Source organism: Lithobates pipiens, unplaced genomic scaffold (assembly GCF_037356315.1).
Source record: "Lithobates pipiens isolate NorthernLeopardFrog02 unplaced genomic scaffold, aLitPip1_a1.2 Scaffold_8, whole genome shotgun sequence".
Lineage (NCBI taxonomy): Eukaryota > Metazoa > Chordata > Amphibia > Anura > Ranidae > Lithobates > Lithobates pipiens.
Window position 1 is genome coordinate 170,375,473 of NW_027507903.1, and position 15,846 is coordinate 170,391,318.

The 15,846-nt window shown below is 39.3% G+C and overlaps 1 protein-coding gene across 11 annotated transcripts in view; it reads left to right on the forward strand.

The window, feature by feature from the left end:
- Window positions 1-15,846, forward strand: part of MAGI2 (membrane associated guanylate kinase, WW and PDZ domain containing 2) — a 1,006,736-nt gene that overhangs the window by 937,088 nt on the left and 53,802 nt on the right. For 8 of the 11 annotated variants that reach the window (XR_013271122.1, XM_077474033.1, XM_077474036.1 and 5 more), the window contains 3 exons: window positions 787-1,027; window positions 2,784-2,804; window positions 3,305-3,448. Coding sequence is in view for 10 of the 11 variants with exons in the window: in XM_077474033.1 (XP_077330159.1) it covers window positions 787-1,027; window positions 2,784-2,804; window positions 3,305-3,448 (406 nt within the window). In the remaining variant the exon portion in view is untranslated. The remainder of the gene's footprint in view (window positions 1-786; window positions 1,028-2,783; window positions 2,805-3,304; window positions 3,449-15,846) is intronic. The other 3 variants (XM_077474035.1, XM_077474037.1, XM_077474039.1) reach the window with 1 other exon arrangement.

Sequence of the window (15,846 nt, forward strand, 5' to 3'; positions counted from 1 at the left end):
AATGTGCTTTCAAATGTGCAAATTAGTGTGTCCTTGCAATGTATGGTTTTGAATGCACCACAGTGCTATGACATTGATTTTGAATGGCTCTCAAACTGTTACAATATCACCTCAACTGCAGTATCCTACAAAGCCCATTTGTGTGTTGCAATGTGTTGCATTAAAAAAGGCAAATATCTGATCTCCGTGTGTAAGGGTTGCTGCCAGGCCAGCCCATTCAAAATGAATAGATTGCCTTAATTCAGCAGATCTTAACATATACAGTAGCATGTAGTATTAATAAAAATGTGTTAACGCCACTCATAGTCTAAATGAGTCCTTAGACATTAGAGGGTTTCTGAGTTCCAAGACCCAGCTCTGAAAATCTTCCTCAGACTTTCATATGAAGAGCCAAATATAAATTTTTCATAAGTAAGTCTACACAGTTATAATACCTTCATATTGATTATTCAAGTTCTTGCAGAAACCCAGTTGTGACTGAAGGTATTAAATGTGACATTTCAAAAATAAAATAAAGCAATATTCTTCTATTTCAGTGAGTGTGCATGTTTTATACATTATTAAGCATGATATCATTATATTTGGAATTTTAGAGCCAGTGAGAGTGAACACATGATGTACCGTTATGATTGCTATGGCAAATGTATTATTATTTGGTATTATAATTTTTGATGGCAAACAATTAGGCCCCACATCTGTGCACTAGGTAAGACAGTCTTTAAGCAACTGCATATAGTATTGCAGTCCACAACCTCTTTTGGTCTTTAAGTGTATTTCTCTGTACAGTTACAGGTCAGAGGTAAAAGCCAGGCAAGATGTAAAACCAGACATTAGGCAGCCACCTTTTACGGACTACCGTCAGCCATCAACAGACTACAGGCAGCCTCCTGTAGATTATAGACACCCACCAGTACTCGATTACCAGCAACCTCCTCCTTTGGACTACAGGCAACCTCCTCTAATAGATTACAGGCAACATTCTCCTGACACTAGGCAGTATCCACTCCCTGATTACCGACAGTTCCAGGTAAGCATTTAGGTAATACATAAAACAAATAAGACACATTCATAAGTTCATTGGCAATGTATTCATTTTTATTAAATTAAACTAGACAGCAATCTGGCAACTTTAGCTTTTGCCTGGAAGAGTTCTGAGTCAAAATATTTATAAGCTGGCTGTTTAGCATGAGCTCCTATGGGCTACTCTTTTTTTTTATATAGAGCGAGAAGCAAAGTAAGCCACAAGTTATAATGGCATCACTCAAAACCAGCATAAGACTGAGCTTTTGGTTTAGGCATTTTAAAATTAAATGCTTTTTCAATTAGCTTCAGAATGTTTCAGACTTATTTTCATTAAACCCCTTAGTTGCACTGTTGTGGGCTTTTCCAATCTCAGATTAAAAAATCTAATAACTTTACTTTTTAAGAGGTGTTGTCAAATGGGACATTGTTTTAAACCCTCTTTATCTTCCCTTGCTATTTGCATGCAGAAATGTATACAGTTGTGGGAAAAGGTTTGTGAAACCTGTAGGTTCTCTGTATTTCTGCATGAATGGCACTTAATGATCTCATCTACCTCTAAGTCACAATAATCAATACTGTTTTTATCGGTCACATTCAAAACATGTTGTCTTTATTGAAGAAGTGGTTTAAGCAGAAGTCATTAATGTTAAATATTTGTGACTTTTCTGACATCTCGAAAAAATGGCATTTGAAAAAGGATATTTTGAGCCTGGTAATTCAGTGAAACCAGTTCATGGTTGGACATGCCTTAAAATAATCCTCAGTAATGCTATGATCTTAGAAGTTGTCTTCTTCACATATTTGAGGATGTTTCCAATCCTTAGACATGTGACAAAAAACTTTAGGGTAAAGGATAAGAATCTGAGGTGTCACTTGCACTTGATAACATAAGAATTTGTGCTTATGAAGTGCTTATGAATCTACAATATTAAAGACATGAGGGCTGTGTCCATAGAACGTTATAGTGGAAACCATTGCTCTTCTTATTTAAAAGAAAAATTTTGCCCATTGCCATTTTACTTGAAACAACATAGATATTCCAGAGCACTACTGGAACAGTGTTCTGTGGACATAGTAGACAAAAAATGAACTTTTAATAAATATGCAGAGCATTATTTCTGGAGTAAAAAACACTGCATAATGGTGTGGGTCTGTAATGCTACGTTAGTCCTTGTACAGTTTGTTCTTTTGACGATCCACTGCATTTTAAGTTATATAAGGGATCTCTACAGCAGATTTTTGTTACAAAAGCTCAAAGGAAGTTGGATCATACAACATGAAAGTCATCTGAAAAAAACAGTAAATCAACAATAGAGTGGCTCAAACTGAAGAAATGATGTTATTTAGAAATGCCAAGGCTGTGTCCTCACATCTTTCTCACTGAAATGCTATTTTGTGACCATAAGCAGACTGTTCAAGCAAGATATTTAAAAAAATAAATGAACTGAAGTTTGATATACAAGATTATGCCAAAATACATTCTGACCACAGTATATCTGATCAGCAATTACAGAATTTGTTTGTTTAAGGTTTTTGACAACAAAGAACATGCAGATATAAATAGACCAAGTTTGCATATTTTGTTCATAATTTTCCTTGAATGTTTAAACAAAAATTTCAGTAAATTTATAATTATGTAAACTATGTGCATTTGTTAAATTTGATTTTGTCGATGTACACAAAGATGACGATCAGATTACCTTTTTAGAAGCCATTTCTGCAGAAATCCATAACAATGTTTCCCATTTGTTTTATTACAGCTCTGTGATATGGAACTTTGGGTAGGTACAGTTGATGATAAAAGTTTGATACCAAAACATTAAGACTACCATGGGTAAAAAGTGATGAATCTAGGCAACAGACTAGGTCTGGGGGTTCTTCTTAAACTCTACTTCATTTTTATTTCACTTTTCAGTGCACCTTTAATTGGTCCAACTACGTGTGCATTAGGCCACTTCTACTATTATTATTACTATTAGTATTGCTGTTATTTTATTATTACTATTATGAGAGTATAACAATGTGCACACTGTCTAATTTGGTAAAAACGGAAGTTCTGCTTTAAATTGAAGTTCTTGCTTTAATCTTTTATTCTCAATTTTCACCTTTTTACTGATGAGATAGGCTTTTCATCACTTTGCTGAACATTTCATAGAATGTAAACAATGTTTAACAATCCAGGGCATGTTCAAAACCAGGATGAATACCAATTGCATGCTGGGCATTCTGAGTGAATCACAGTAAGCTTTAACTTATAACATATCTGGACTGCATATTGCAGGATTATGACTATTTCACGGTAGAGATGGAGAAGGGAGCTAAAGGATTCGGCTTCAGCATACGGGGAGGCAGAGAATACAAGATGGACTTGTATGTGCTCAGACTAGCAGAGGATGGCCCTGCAATACGAAATGGGAGGATGAGGGTGAGTTCATTTAGGTAGACTAATTAAAGAAAATGTAAACGTGATTATTATTATTTTTTGTTTAGTGTCCCCAGTTATAATAAACATATGTGTTCTAAAGTACAACTATCATTTTCTGTCCCCATGTGTTTAAATAAAGTCCTTCAAATATAAATAATTACTGTAAACTACTGTTAGAGCAAGATTTAAATATTGTCACTCAAAAATCATAATGAAGGTTGTAATTTCAAATAATTTTCATGTATGCTTTTAGTATGTCTATTGCGTATGTTTATGTTGTATACTTCTTCATATGGTAGCAGAAGCATAACATTCATGAATGATTGTTTACCAAGATAGAAAGATTGTTATGAAGGATTTGAAAAGCAGAGAAGGAGTAGCTTGGACTGCAGCATGAGTGTTGAGCCAGGCTGTCATGACATTGATTGTGCTGAGCAGAGACATTTTAACACAACAATTTGGGGTGAGCTGCAGTTCTTCCAGTCAGGGTTGTGATATTTATAACCCTTGTTTCAATATCATATAGTCTCTGCATTTACCACTTGAAGTACAGACACGTTCACCGCCTTTCAGTCCATGCCATTTTTAAGTCTTTAATAATGTCATAATTTTGATGATAATTACTCAGTCATGCAACACTGTACCCAAATAACATTTTTTATTACTTTTTTGAGACAGCTAGATGTCTTTTGGCGGTATTTAATCACCACTCTGTTTTTTAGTTTTGCAATATAAATGAAAAAATACAGAAAACTTTTTTCTTCGTTTCTGTTTTAAAATTTTGCAAATAAATGATTTTCTTCAAAAATTTAGACCAAAAGGTATTATGCTACATTGCTTTGGTAAAAATAACCCAAACTGGTGTATATTGTTTTGTCTATGTTAAAGTCATCAGTCCACAAACTATGGTGTATATGTTTGAAAATTGATCAGTCCTGATGTACTGACTACCTATCTTATTTACTGAGGCCCAAAAATGCCAGGACAGTACAAATATCCCCCGAATGGCCCCTTTTTGAAAAGTAGACAGTTGAAGGTATTTAGTAAGAAGCATGGTGGGTTTTTGAAGGTGTAATTTTTGTCACAATTTTTTGGAAAATTAAGAAATGTTTAATTTTTTTTTCACAAAGTTGTCATTGCTTACACACAGCGTGGGCATACTTACAATTACCCCTTAAAACATATTGTGCTACACAACCTGAGTATGGGGATGCCACATGCCTGGGCGTCTGCAGAACTTTTTTCAAGGTGGGGCATAATTTTAGGGTCACCCATGCGCCGCCCCTTTTCGACAATGTCATTATCAGATCATCATGGTCAGAGACTGCAGACTTAGTACAATCCCTAGGATAGGTAATGGATAATGGCCAACAGGCCCTCTTACCAGACCCAGCGAAACAACACCAGTGATCCCTCCGGCTGGAAGATCGCTCACGCGCCACGGGGGCAACTCTGGTCAGTAGTGTAGCATGTATGTACCCTGGCAGTGATTCAGTCTTTCTCTCTCTGGTGGTGCTGGGCAGCATGGCTCTCTCTATGGCATGGGGCAGTGTAGTTCTCTCTCTGGTGGTGCTGGGCAGCGTGGCTCTCTCTCTCTGGCTTCTGCCCAGCACAATCCTTGTTCTTTTTCCTGTAGCACCCTCTCCCTCAGCTTTTTTCCCAGGCTACAGTCTCTCAATCTCTCAATCAAGCTGTATCCTCCTCCCTGTGAAAAATGGGGCCACCAATCTTTGGGACTACATGTCCTATGATTCTCTCCTCTCCTAGTCTCTTTTGATTGGCCAGTAGGGAAGGAACAGAGCGGGCAGGAACAGTTATGGCCAATAGGGAAGGAACAGGACGGGCAGGAAGCTGGGCGAGGAACCTGGTGAGAGCCGTCGTCTCTTCTCCCTGACAGGAGACTGGGGTAAACCTGATAGCACCACTGCCGAGTTCTCTGCTGGACTGAGCACGGAAAAGAGCCCGCAGTCACGCTACACTGATAGGGGGGCTTGGCAGAACCTTGATGTTGTCACCCCACTGGCGGGTTGCACATGGGTGTGGGCTGCCCGCACCCCGATAGGGATGGAACTGTGTTGAATTTAAGATCTCATCCCTGATTCCGGGGGGGGCACTTGACCCCCTTTGCCCCTACCTGCGGATGCCCATGGCCACATGTTTGGGACTTTTTCACAACCTAGATGCATAGAGGGCCCAAAATCCAAGGAGAACCTTCAGGCCTTTTATGGGCATAAATTACACATCTCATTTCCTGACTACCTATCACATTCTTGGAGGCCCTGAAGCACTAGGACAGTGGAAACATCCACAAAATGCCCCAATTGTGGAGAGTAAACAAACCAAGTTATTTTTTTAACAGGCGTGGTGAGTCCTTTTAAGACTCTTTTGCCACAAGTTTTTTGAAATTGCAGAAAGCAAATGAAAAAAAAAACACAATATTGTCAATTTAATAAGATATTTCTTACATACAGCATAGGAATACTTAGAATTACTTAGAATGGAAATACCACAGGTGTAAGAATGTTTTAATGTTAGGACTGATTATGTACATTGTATCTTGTGTATCACACAAATCAACCAATTGTGTCAAAACCAATGTACCATAATGGTCACCTCTGTTTGAGTGGTCAGGGAGTATAGCTTACTGCAGCATCATCTATAGCCCAGCCTACTGGTACATGGCTGCTCTGAGGAGTGTTCACTGGCCAGGAAATACAGGAGATTGAAGAAAGGAAAAACAAGAGTTCCTGTAATTCCAGGAGTGCCGTTGAAAGAGTTCCTGTAGTTCCAGGAGGGCAGTTGTCTGGATGGGGATGGCTGGAACTGGTGTCTCACAGGAACATAGTCAGTGGATGCAAATGTAACAGTGGCTGTGGCAGTGATCAGGAACTCTGTAACTGGTGTGGCACTGACCAGGGACAATATGACTGGTGTGGCAGTAATCAAGGACAATATGGCTGGTCTGGCAATGATCAGGAACAATATGACTGGTGTGGAAGTGATCATAGACATTGTAAGTGGTTGGACAGTGATTAGAAACACTGTGAGAGGGAGGCCATGATTATGGACAATATGAGTATTGTGTGGTGACCAGAGACATTGCAACTGGTTTGGAGATGATCAGGGACACTATAACTGGTGTGGTAGTGATCAGGGACACTGTAACTGGTGTGGCAGTGATCAGGGACAGTATAACTAGTTTGATGGTAATCAGGGACAATTTGACTGCTGTGGCAATGATCAGGGACAATATGACTGGTGTGGCAGTGATCACAGACCTTGTGAGTGGTCGGGCGGTGATTATAGACACTGTGAGTGGGTGGCCATGATTAGCGACAATATCAGAGGCTGTAATTAGGGACATTGTAGCAGGTTTGGTGATGCTCAGGGACACAGTAACTCATGTGGCGTTGATCAGGAACACTGGGACTGGTATAACTGTGAACAGGGACAATATGACTGGTGCCGAGGCAATCAGGGACACTGGGAATGGTGTAGCGGTGATTAGGGACACTGGTAATGGTGTGGTGGTGATTAGGGACACTGCAATTGGTGTGGTGTGGAAATGATCAGGGACAATATGAATGGTACGGCGGTGTTCAGAGACACTGGGACTCTTATGGCAGTAATTAAGAACACTGGGACTGGTGTGGCAGTGATTAGGGACACTGGGAGTATTTTGGTGCTGATCAGAGACACTGTAACCGGTGTGGTGATGATAAGGGACACTGTAAGTTGGTGATGGTGATTAGGGACACTGACTGAGTTATAATGTAATAATGTTTTAAATGTCTTCTTACATTTCTATTTTTTTTTACAATTTTTTTATTTATGTTTTACATACTGTCACCCTAGTAGTACAGTATCACCATAGAGACACTTAATGGTGGATCATCTGGGCCAGCAAGGCCTTCTCTGTTAGAATAAACACTGCCTAAACTATCAGAATCACTGACTTATGCTTTAATATTTTTCCATGAATGTGTTGTTCACAACACATTGTCTTTATTTCATAGCTATTCTCTTTATTTCATGGCTGTTGGTTTCACTGGTTCCAGTAGTGTTAGAGCTTTTATCCATTCATATGTCAGCCGTGATAGCCATTGTGTGTTGCCAGGGTCAAATAAATCTGCCTTGAGGCCTTCAGAATCAACAGTGCAGGCGCCTTTAGCTTACAGTAAATAAAACTGTTATTTTAACCAATCTGATTTTGAGTTGGTGACACCAGGGCCATCTAGCAGGCGTACTATCATGTTTTCATCCTTTTCTATTTTTCCAGATATAATTGTGACAGATCAGAGGTAGCTTGATGTACACAGCAGACTGCTGTGCATCCCAGCTTCTGTAGCCTCATGGGATATGTGATGGTTTTACATAAAGAAATAAAAGCTAATCATTGTAAACACCCCTGTTAGTGGCAAATGGTTTGTCTCATGCCTGTAAATTGATATAGCTGCAAGAGAGCTTGTCCTTTTGAAAAACAAACTAACTCAGATCACCAGATGAAACTAAAAGAATAGGAGCCTTAAAAAGAAAAAAAATGCAGCCATCACATCGAAGAATTGGTAGGCCACAATATAAGAACTATTTACTTTTGGGTTTAATACTGCTTTAGGTAATTTTGCAGATTTTTAGGTAATCCAGGCCCCGCTTTTTCCATGTCCTCATTTTTTCCATAATGAATTTTTAAGGTTACAGTCAAAAATTACTGAGGATACTGTACTACTCTGGGGGTGGAGTGATTGGATTTTTTTTATACTGTGATTGCTTTTACAGCCATGATGGTTGTAAAATTAATAATTTCTCACTCCTTCCAGCTGCATCCCTGCAGCCATTAAGAAATAATGTAATAAATGTCATTGGCCACAGCTATCACATGGTACGGGGCTGATGTGATTGACCCTGTACCATGTGATCTCTGTGACCAATCACAGAGCTTGCACAGTAGTAAACAAAGATTCCAGAAAATAACATATTATTTACTATTGTCCATGTGATCACTGACTGGCTATAGTGATCACATGGTACCAGGGTTGCTCACAGTGGCCCAGTACAAAGATCAGTGTTCCGCTGTGTCCAGTGGACAGGGAGCATACACAAGCAGTGGATACAGGAGGGCTTACAGGTACAATACGTCCACCCACATTGGCGCTGCTTCTGTCCAGCCATTCATTTACAGTGGCTGGAAGGGAAGCAGTTAAAAAAAAATGGTAATCCTTCAGAACAAGTAAGAGGAAATAGAGCCCCCAAAAGGAAAGTTGTTTCAGCTGAACTGAATTAGACAGATCCTCCAGAAGTCCAGTAACAAAATGGCTAAATACAATTTCAATTAGCGCTTGCAAAAATGCATAGGCATAATTGTAATAAATTAGAGGACTACAAGAAAGAAGCAACAAGATTGATGGCTCAGTTTATTGAGATATATATAAAAGATAGTTTGGAAGAGGAAGCAGAGCAGGTAGAACATCAATCCAGGGAAGCCTTATTATAAGAAACCAGCAGCAGGAAGAAGAATGATGCAGAAAATAAGTTTGATTTAGCAATTGTATTGGAATATTCCACCCAGGTCTCTGTTGAGAGTCAGATCATCAACAAACACCCCCTACACACGATACAACTTTTGTTGGCTGATTTCCTTTAGATTTAACAAAACCATGTAGTGCAAGGGCCTGTCTGATTGCATACAAATTTAAACTCTTAAGGTTTGACCTCCTATTATAAGGTTTTGGTAAATCTGGAGTAAAAGATCTGCAGAAAATTATATCAAGCTTTAGAAGAAGAAGCCAAGGATTAGAAATAGCACCCACTATCCAAAAGAAAAAAAAGAACATCTGAAGTTACTCATCCAAAATATTTAAAAGGTTTTAAAATTTTTAAAAAATGTTAAAGAAAGTTTATTTCCCCCCCCCCAGACAAACGTTATCACGCTATGTAGGGTCTACATAGGCAGAACCAAATGTGAACCACGGGGTTAAATAGTGACATAGGGGTCTTCCTATATAACATTTTTTAATTGAGGAAATAAAGTGTTTGTAGATGAATGTTTAACAAATTGACATGATGGAGTCATGTAATGGTTCTGCTACTCCAGCGTGTTTAAAGATAAAGGGAGAGAGGACATTTTTATCCAGCAAAGGAGGAGTTAACCATAGAAGGAGGAGGAAGAGTGCAATATAAAGAGCACTGTGCTTTTTGCAGAATTCCTAGAGTAGAGAAAGATTGATGGTTTAATCGAAAGTAGTTGGAAGTAAAGATGGGGAACACAGTGATGTCACTAAGAGCAGTTCTGCGTTTTTTTTAGTCATCTTGAATTTTTTTTCACACCTGTTAGAACGCCTGCGGCCAGGGCTCTGACAGGTTCTCTCAGGGATCTTTTCCCTGCAACAACCTACAGGAATTCCACTTGGCTGTACAAGGAAGATTGCTAGTACCATTGTCTACTCAGCTACAAAATAGAATACTACTTGATCAAGAAATGGCCAGCAGCAAGTGAATCTATTACATTTATTCCTGTGCAGCACTACCAGATACTTTTGTAACTTTTGTAGTGATCATCATTTTTTAACACCCACCTGTATATTTTATTATTATAGGAGTGGATTTATTTATTTATTTATTTTTTAACCACCTCCCACGCAGCCACTGCGCATATACAGATGAGTGTGTGCTTCCTCCTTCTGAGTGGACATTCAGGAATATCCCTCAGAAGGCAGTGGCTCGCACGTGCCCATGCAGTGGCGAGATCCCAGATGTACTTGTGTCACCTGGACACAGTGCATCTTTTCCCTCCCCGGTGTCATGTGACTCATTAGTGTTACAAGGTCTCAGGTGTGAATGGGGAGCAGGTGTGTTAAATTTGGTGTTATCGCTCTCACTCTCCCATACTGGTCACTGGAAGTTCAACATGGCACCTCATGGCAAAGAATTCTCTGAGGATCTGAAACAAAGAATTGTTGCTCTACATAAAGATGGCCTAGGCTATAAGGAGATTGCCAAGACCCTGAAACTGAGTTGCGGCATGGTGGCCGAGACCATACAGCTGTTTAACAGGACAGCTTCCACTCAGAACAGGCCTTGCCATGGTCGACCAAAGAAGTTGAGTGCACGTGCTAAGCGTCATATCCAGAGATTGTCTTTGGGAAATAGATGTATTAATGCTGCCAGCATTGCTGCAGAGGTTGAAGCCTGTCAGTGCTCTGACCATACGCTGCACACTGCATCAAATTGGTCTGCATGGCTGTTGTCCCAGAAGACGATGCACAAGAAAGCCCACAAACAGTTTGCTAAAGACAAGCACACTAAGGACATGGATTACTGGAACCATGTCCTGTGGTCTGATGAGACCAAGATAAACTTATTTGGTTCAGATGGTGTCAAGCATGTATGGTGGCAATCAGGTGAGGAGTACAAAGACAAGTGTGTCTTGTCTACAGTCAAGCATGGTGGTGGGAGTGTCATGGTCTGGGGCTGCATGAGTGCTGCCGACATCTGGGCAGCTACAGTTCATTGAGGGAACCATGAATGCCAACATGTACTGTGACATATTGAAGCAGAGTATGATCTCCTCCCTTCGGAGACTGGGTCGCAGGGCAGTATTTCAACATGATAATGACCCCAAACACACCTTCAGTAAGACCACTGTCTTTCTAAAGAAGCTGAGGGTAAAGATGATGGACTGGCCAAGCATGTCTCCAGACCTAAACCCTTTTTTGCATCCCTGGGGCATCCTCAAAATGGAAGGTGAAGGAGTACAAGGTCTCTAGCATCCACCAGCTCTGTGATGTTGTCATGGAGGAGTGGAAGAGGACTCCAGTGGCAACCTGTGAAGCTCTGGTGAACTCCATGCCCAAGGGGCAGTGCTGGAAAATAATGGTGGCCGCACAAAATATTGACAGTTTGGGCCCAATTCAGACATTTTCACTTAGGGGTGTACTCATTTTTGTTGTCAGCGGTTTAGTTATTAATGGCTGTGTGTTGAGTTACTTTGAGGGGACAGCAAAGTTACACTGATATACAAGCTGTACACTCACTACTTTACATTGTAGCAAAGTATTATTTCTTCTTAATTTTCAGTTCAAAGTTAAATTTCAGTATAATGAAATCTAATTAACCCAAATATTATTTTATAATTCAGTGCGTCAGCGTGTGTGTGCATATATACAGAATATATATATATATATATATATATATATATATATATATATATATATATATATAAATATATATATATATATATATATATATATATAAATTTCTGTGCTTTAGCTCATAGGAATGCTGTGTTAATTCTGATTGCATTCGGTTGAATTTGCCCTTACAAGAGTACAGAACTGTGAAGATTTAACTGTAGGCTTTCTTTCACTTAATGCTTGAATTGGATTCATCTACCACTTCAGCTGATTTCTGCACTAAAGCATTGACATGTTGTTCATTAACAGCTTGAGGGAGAAATGAACATTCTTGAACTGCCATGTAACTACTGAACTATCACTGGCTTCCAAGGTCTCTTAATAAATTCTGTAACACATCAATGTGCCTTGTCAGAAAAAGACATTAAAACAACTGCTCCCCTGGACATTGTTCTATAGGCAGTCATTTTATTGTTTTGTTTGGCTAAATAATAGATGTGACAGAGTTGTATTCTCCTATAATATGCAAGGCGGAGAAACAGCAATATTAGGAACACAGTAATTCCAAATATGAAAACACCTGAGTGCTACAAATTCAGTGTATAACTATTGCATTAAGAAAAAATGTTTTCTTTTCTACTCATAACATTTTTACGGCTTTGTAAAAGTTTAGGCTTTTTTATGTTATCAGTTATAAGCGTATTTAGTGGTTAAAAATTGAACATCACGTAGAATGAAAATGACAGCTGCCTCAAGACAGTGGTGTGTTAGAAAGCATCTTCAGCCCAGATTTTGTAAAATTAAGGGTAATAAGCATGAAATTGTTAAATATTGCATATTGATTAACATTTGATTCTGTGGCCATTTTATTGCACTGTTGAGTAATAATTATAAGTGTAGCAAGTCGCAGGCCCTCAAGAGGAAAAATGTGCCCTGGACTTAGGGCTCTTCTGCCATGGTGCTGAGTAGATGGAGATCTTCTGCACATACTGCCTGCAGTCATACCCTCTATACTCCTATCCATCGCATACTACTTGCAGTTTTACCCACTGCATTCACTTCCACAAATACTGGCACCAGGAATACCCTCTGAACTCCTCTCCTGCCCATGATGTTACACTCACTGGCATTTCTCTGTTGCCCATACTGCCATCAATAATAACCTCTGAATACCTTTTCTCCACATTATGCCCACTGTCACACCCACTGGCACTCCTCTGTTGTGCATAATGCCTACTAAAATGTTGTCATTAATGACATGTATTCATATAGTTAAGAGTCCCAAGAGGCAAAGTATAAACTCATATGGGTCCATATTAGCTACCGTATATGAAGGATCATTCTTACCCTTTTCCAAAAAGTTAAATTTAATACATCAGTTGCAAACTTTATTTAAAAACAACAAACCTAATATTTTTTTAATTATTGCAGCTTCTACAATTTTAGCACCGATAACTATGCAAGAAGACATTTTCTGGAGTTACTGCAAACTTATGTTAGAAAGAAGGTTGTGGCCTTCTTAATTCACCTTTAACTTGCTAGAGAAACACAATGATGATGTACAAAGGCAGCATGCTGCTGGAAAAAAAGAATAAATAAAGAAAATTGCCATGTAAGATGTAGGCCGCAATTGTGATATGGCTGGGCTGAATTGGTGACTCATTTAATATGTCTGGCAGGTACACATATGGAGAAAAAAAAAGAAGTTGAAAGCTTTGCTTTCCAAAAAGGTACCTGCATGCTTGCCAGCAGTAAAAACACAACTACCCTAATCCAGACACAAGAAAACACTGGCAAATTACAGGCTTGTGAAAGACCCATACTACTTACACACTTTAGTTAGAAATCTTTGACCTCAAGCAGGTAACATGATAATGCATTTGCAAACGCACACACATTGCATTCTATAGCAGCTAAACCATTGTTTTTAATTCTCCCATGTGAGAATTTTTTACTCATGTTTCAATAAATCATACTTTTTTATTATATATTGTTATGTTTGGTAGCCTTTAAGAAAGTCCCAATTTAGAGATTGCTTATGTACAACAAAACAGGGATGATAGCAACCCTGATTCAGCCCTAGATTAAATAAATAGCATTCAAACCATTCACTTCACCTACAGGATTACTGTAGGCATGTACATTATACCTACTCTTGCTTTTCCAATTTGTGCATCCGCAAGCAAAAAAACTGACTTTTAATTTTTATATTCAATATTCCTAAAGCTGGACAGTGCACATATACAAATCTTAATATATATAATCTGCTGCAAGACTCCCTGTTGCTTTGTTTAACCACCTGACAGAAAGTGAAATGCATCATACTTTTGGGTAAGGGACAGTCTATGTCTCTCTCTCTCTCCATCTGCCTACAATGCAGAGCTGTGTGACCGAGCAGATGAGCATAAGCCACGAGGAGGCATGGGGGCAAGCAGCTAAGGCTGATCTCCAGTTTGAATTAACATTTCCCTACCTTAGTCATCTTTAAAGTAAATGCAAGCAAAAATTTAGTTTCCCATATTATGTTTACTTAGCTCCACAAATGCACACATATTGATTGCAAAATAAACTCCAAAGAGTTGATCTTTGTTTTTCCTTCCATTTTTCATCCACTTATTAATTATCCACTAATTTCTGGGAAAGAGCTGACAATGCTGCAAGACCACTGCTACTTTTACAGCAGTATTATTATCCTCTTTCCACATTGCTATAGCACACATGAGAGATCCTGTGGTTACGTTAGCTGGCACCACTGAGCCTAGAGAAGCTGGTACTCAGGAAACCATAAACCCAGCCATCACTGCACCTACTAAAGAACATGACCATATAAGAAAAAGAAAAGCGTATTTAAAAAGCAATTTACACCATTTAGAATAATTATGTCAGAATAATTATGCCAGTATTGTGCTCTGCAAGCACTTCACTAGAATAAAGTTGACCAATAGCATTTACATATACTATTTACAATACTCTATAGTGCTCACCTACTATTCCCTATAATAATTTCTCATTGGTGTTCTACAGTATACAACATAAAAAAGATACATTTGTGGTCCATACAACACATGCAAATAAATAAAACAATGGAGTGTACAACAATTTCTGTAGTGTACTGTGTTCTTAAATATTAGCACAATCTAGTCTTTAGTGCAAATGAAACTACATTGCTAGACAATGTGAATGTTGTTGGATTTACATCTTGGGACATTGTTATTATTTTTTTTTGGGGGGGGGGGGGGGGTTGTAAAGCTTCTCTTTCTATGGTGTGGATGTTTTATTTACTTTGTATCTCTTTTTTTCTTTTCTTTTTTTTACTGAGTAACAGTGGGTACTAAGTATCCCATAGTTATTTGTGTAGTGGAAATGGCTAGATATCTGGGCCCCTCTATTCTACAGTAGGCTTAAAATTTTGATAAGTGTCCTCCTGGAAAACCTCCCCATCCACTGGACCAGGAATGTAGAAATTAGGCCATTGTCCTCAACAACATGGCCTGATGAATGTGTATGTCTACAGAGGAGTACACGACAAGTAGAGGCGCAAAAGATCAGAAAATAATATACTCCAGAGGGCTGTCTGTATAAAGTTACGGTATATTGGACGATAATATGAATGAGAACTTTTAGTTCTCAAGTCCCGTGAAAGTGTCTTTCGTTCTTTGAGTGGGACTTTGGAATGCAGGGCTGCCACCACAGGGAGCTGAAACCAGGCTCCTAGACTGTTGCAGGAAAAGAGAAGAAGAAGGGGGCGCCTCTGGGTGTAGATTTTTAAAAGGCAATTTATTCACAGGTAAAACAAACAGATGATGCACTCACATTTTCCTGGCGTTACCACGAGTTTGTTACCAGGATTGGCCTGATGAAAGAGCGCGGTCGATTCTCCACCTCGACCCGAACGCTCAGGAAACGTGTCGCTCGCCGTGACGTCACAACCCCGCGACCCGCGTGTCACCGCTAACCAAGCCTCGCTTTGGAAACACATCCTCTGCGTCCACCAAGCCGGCATTTTTTAACAACAAACTCGTGGTAACGCCAGGAGAGGACAACATGACACCCGCGGACCGGATCCTATGTGACGGACGAATCAGATGAAAAAACCGCCCCCCTTGTATTCTACATGCCTTTTTATGCCTTGGAAAATGTGAGTGCATCATCTGTTTGCTTTACCTGTGAATAAATTGCCTTTTAAAAATCTACACCCAGAGGCGCCCCCTTCTTTGTCTACAGAGGAGACTTATGAGAATCTAAAAGCCCTCTTTAGAACAAGGGGGT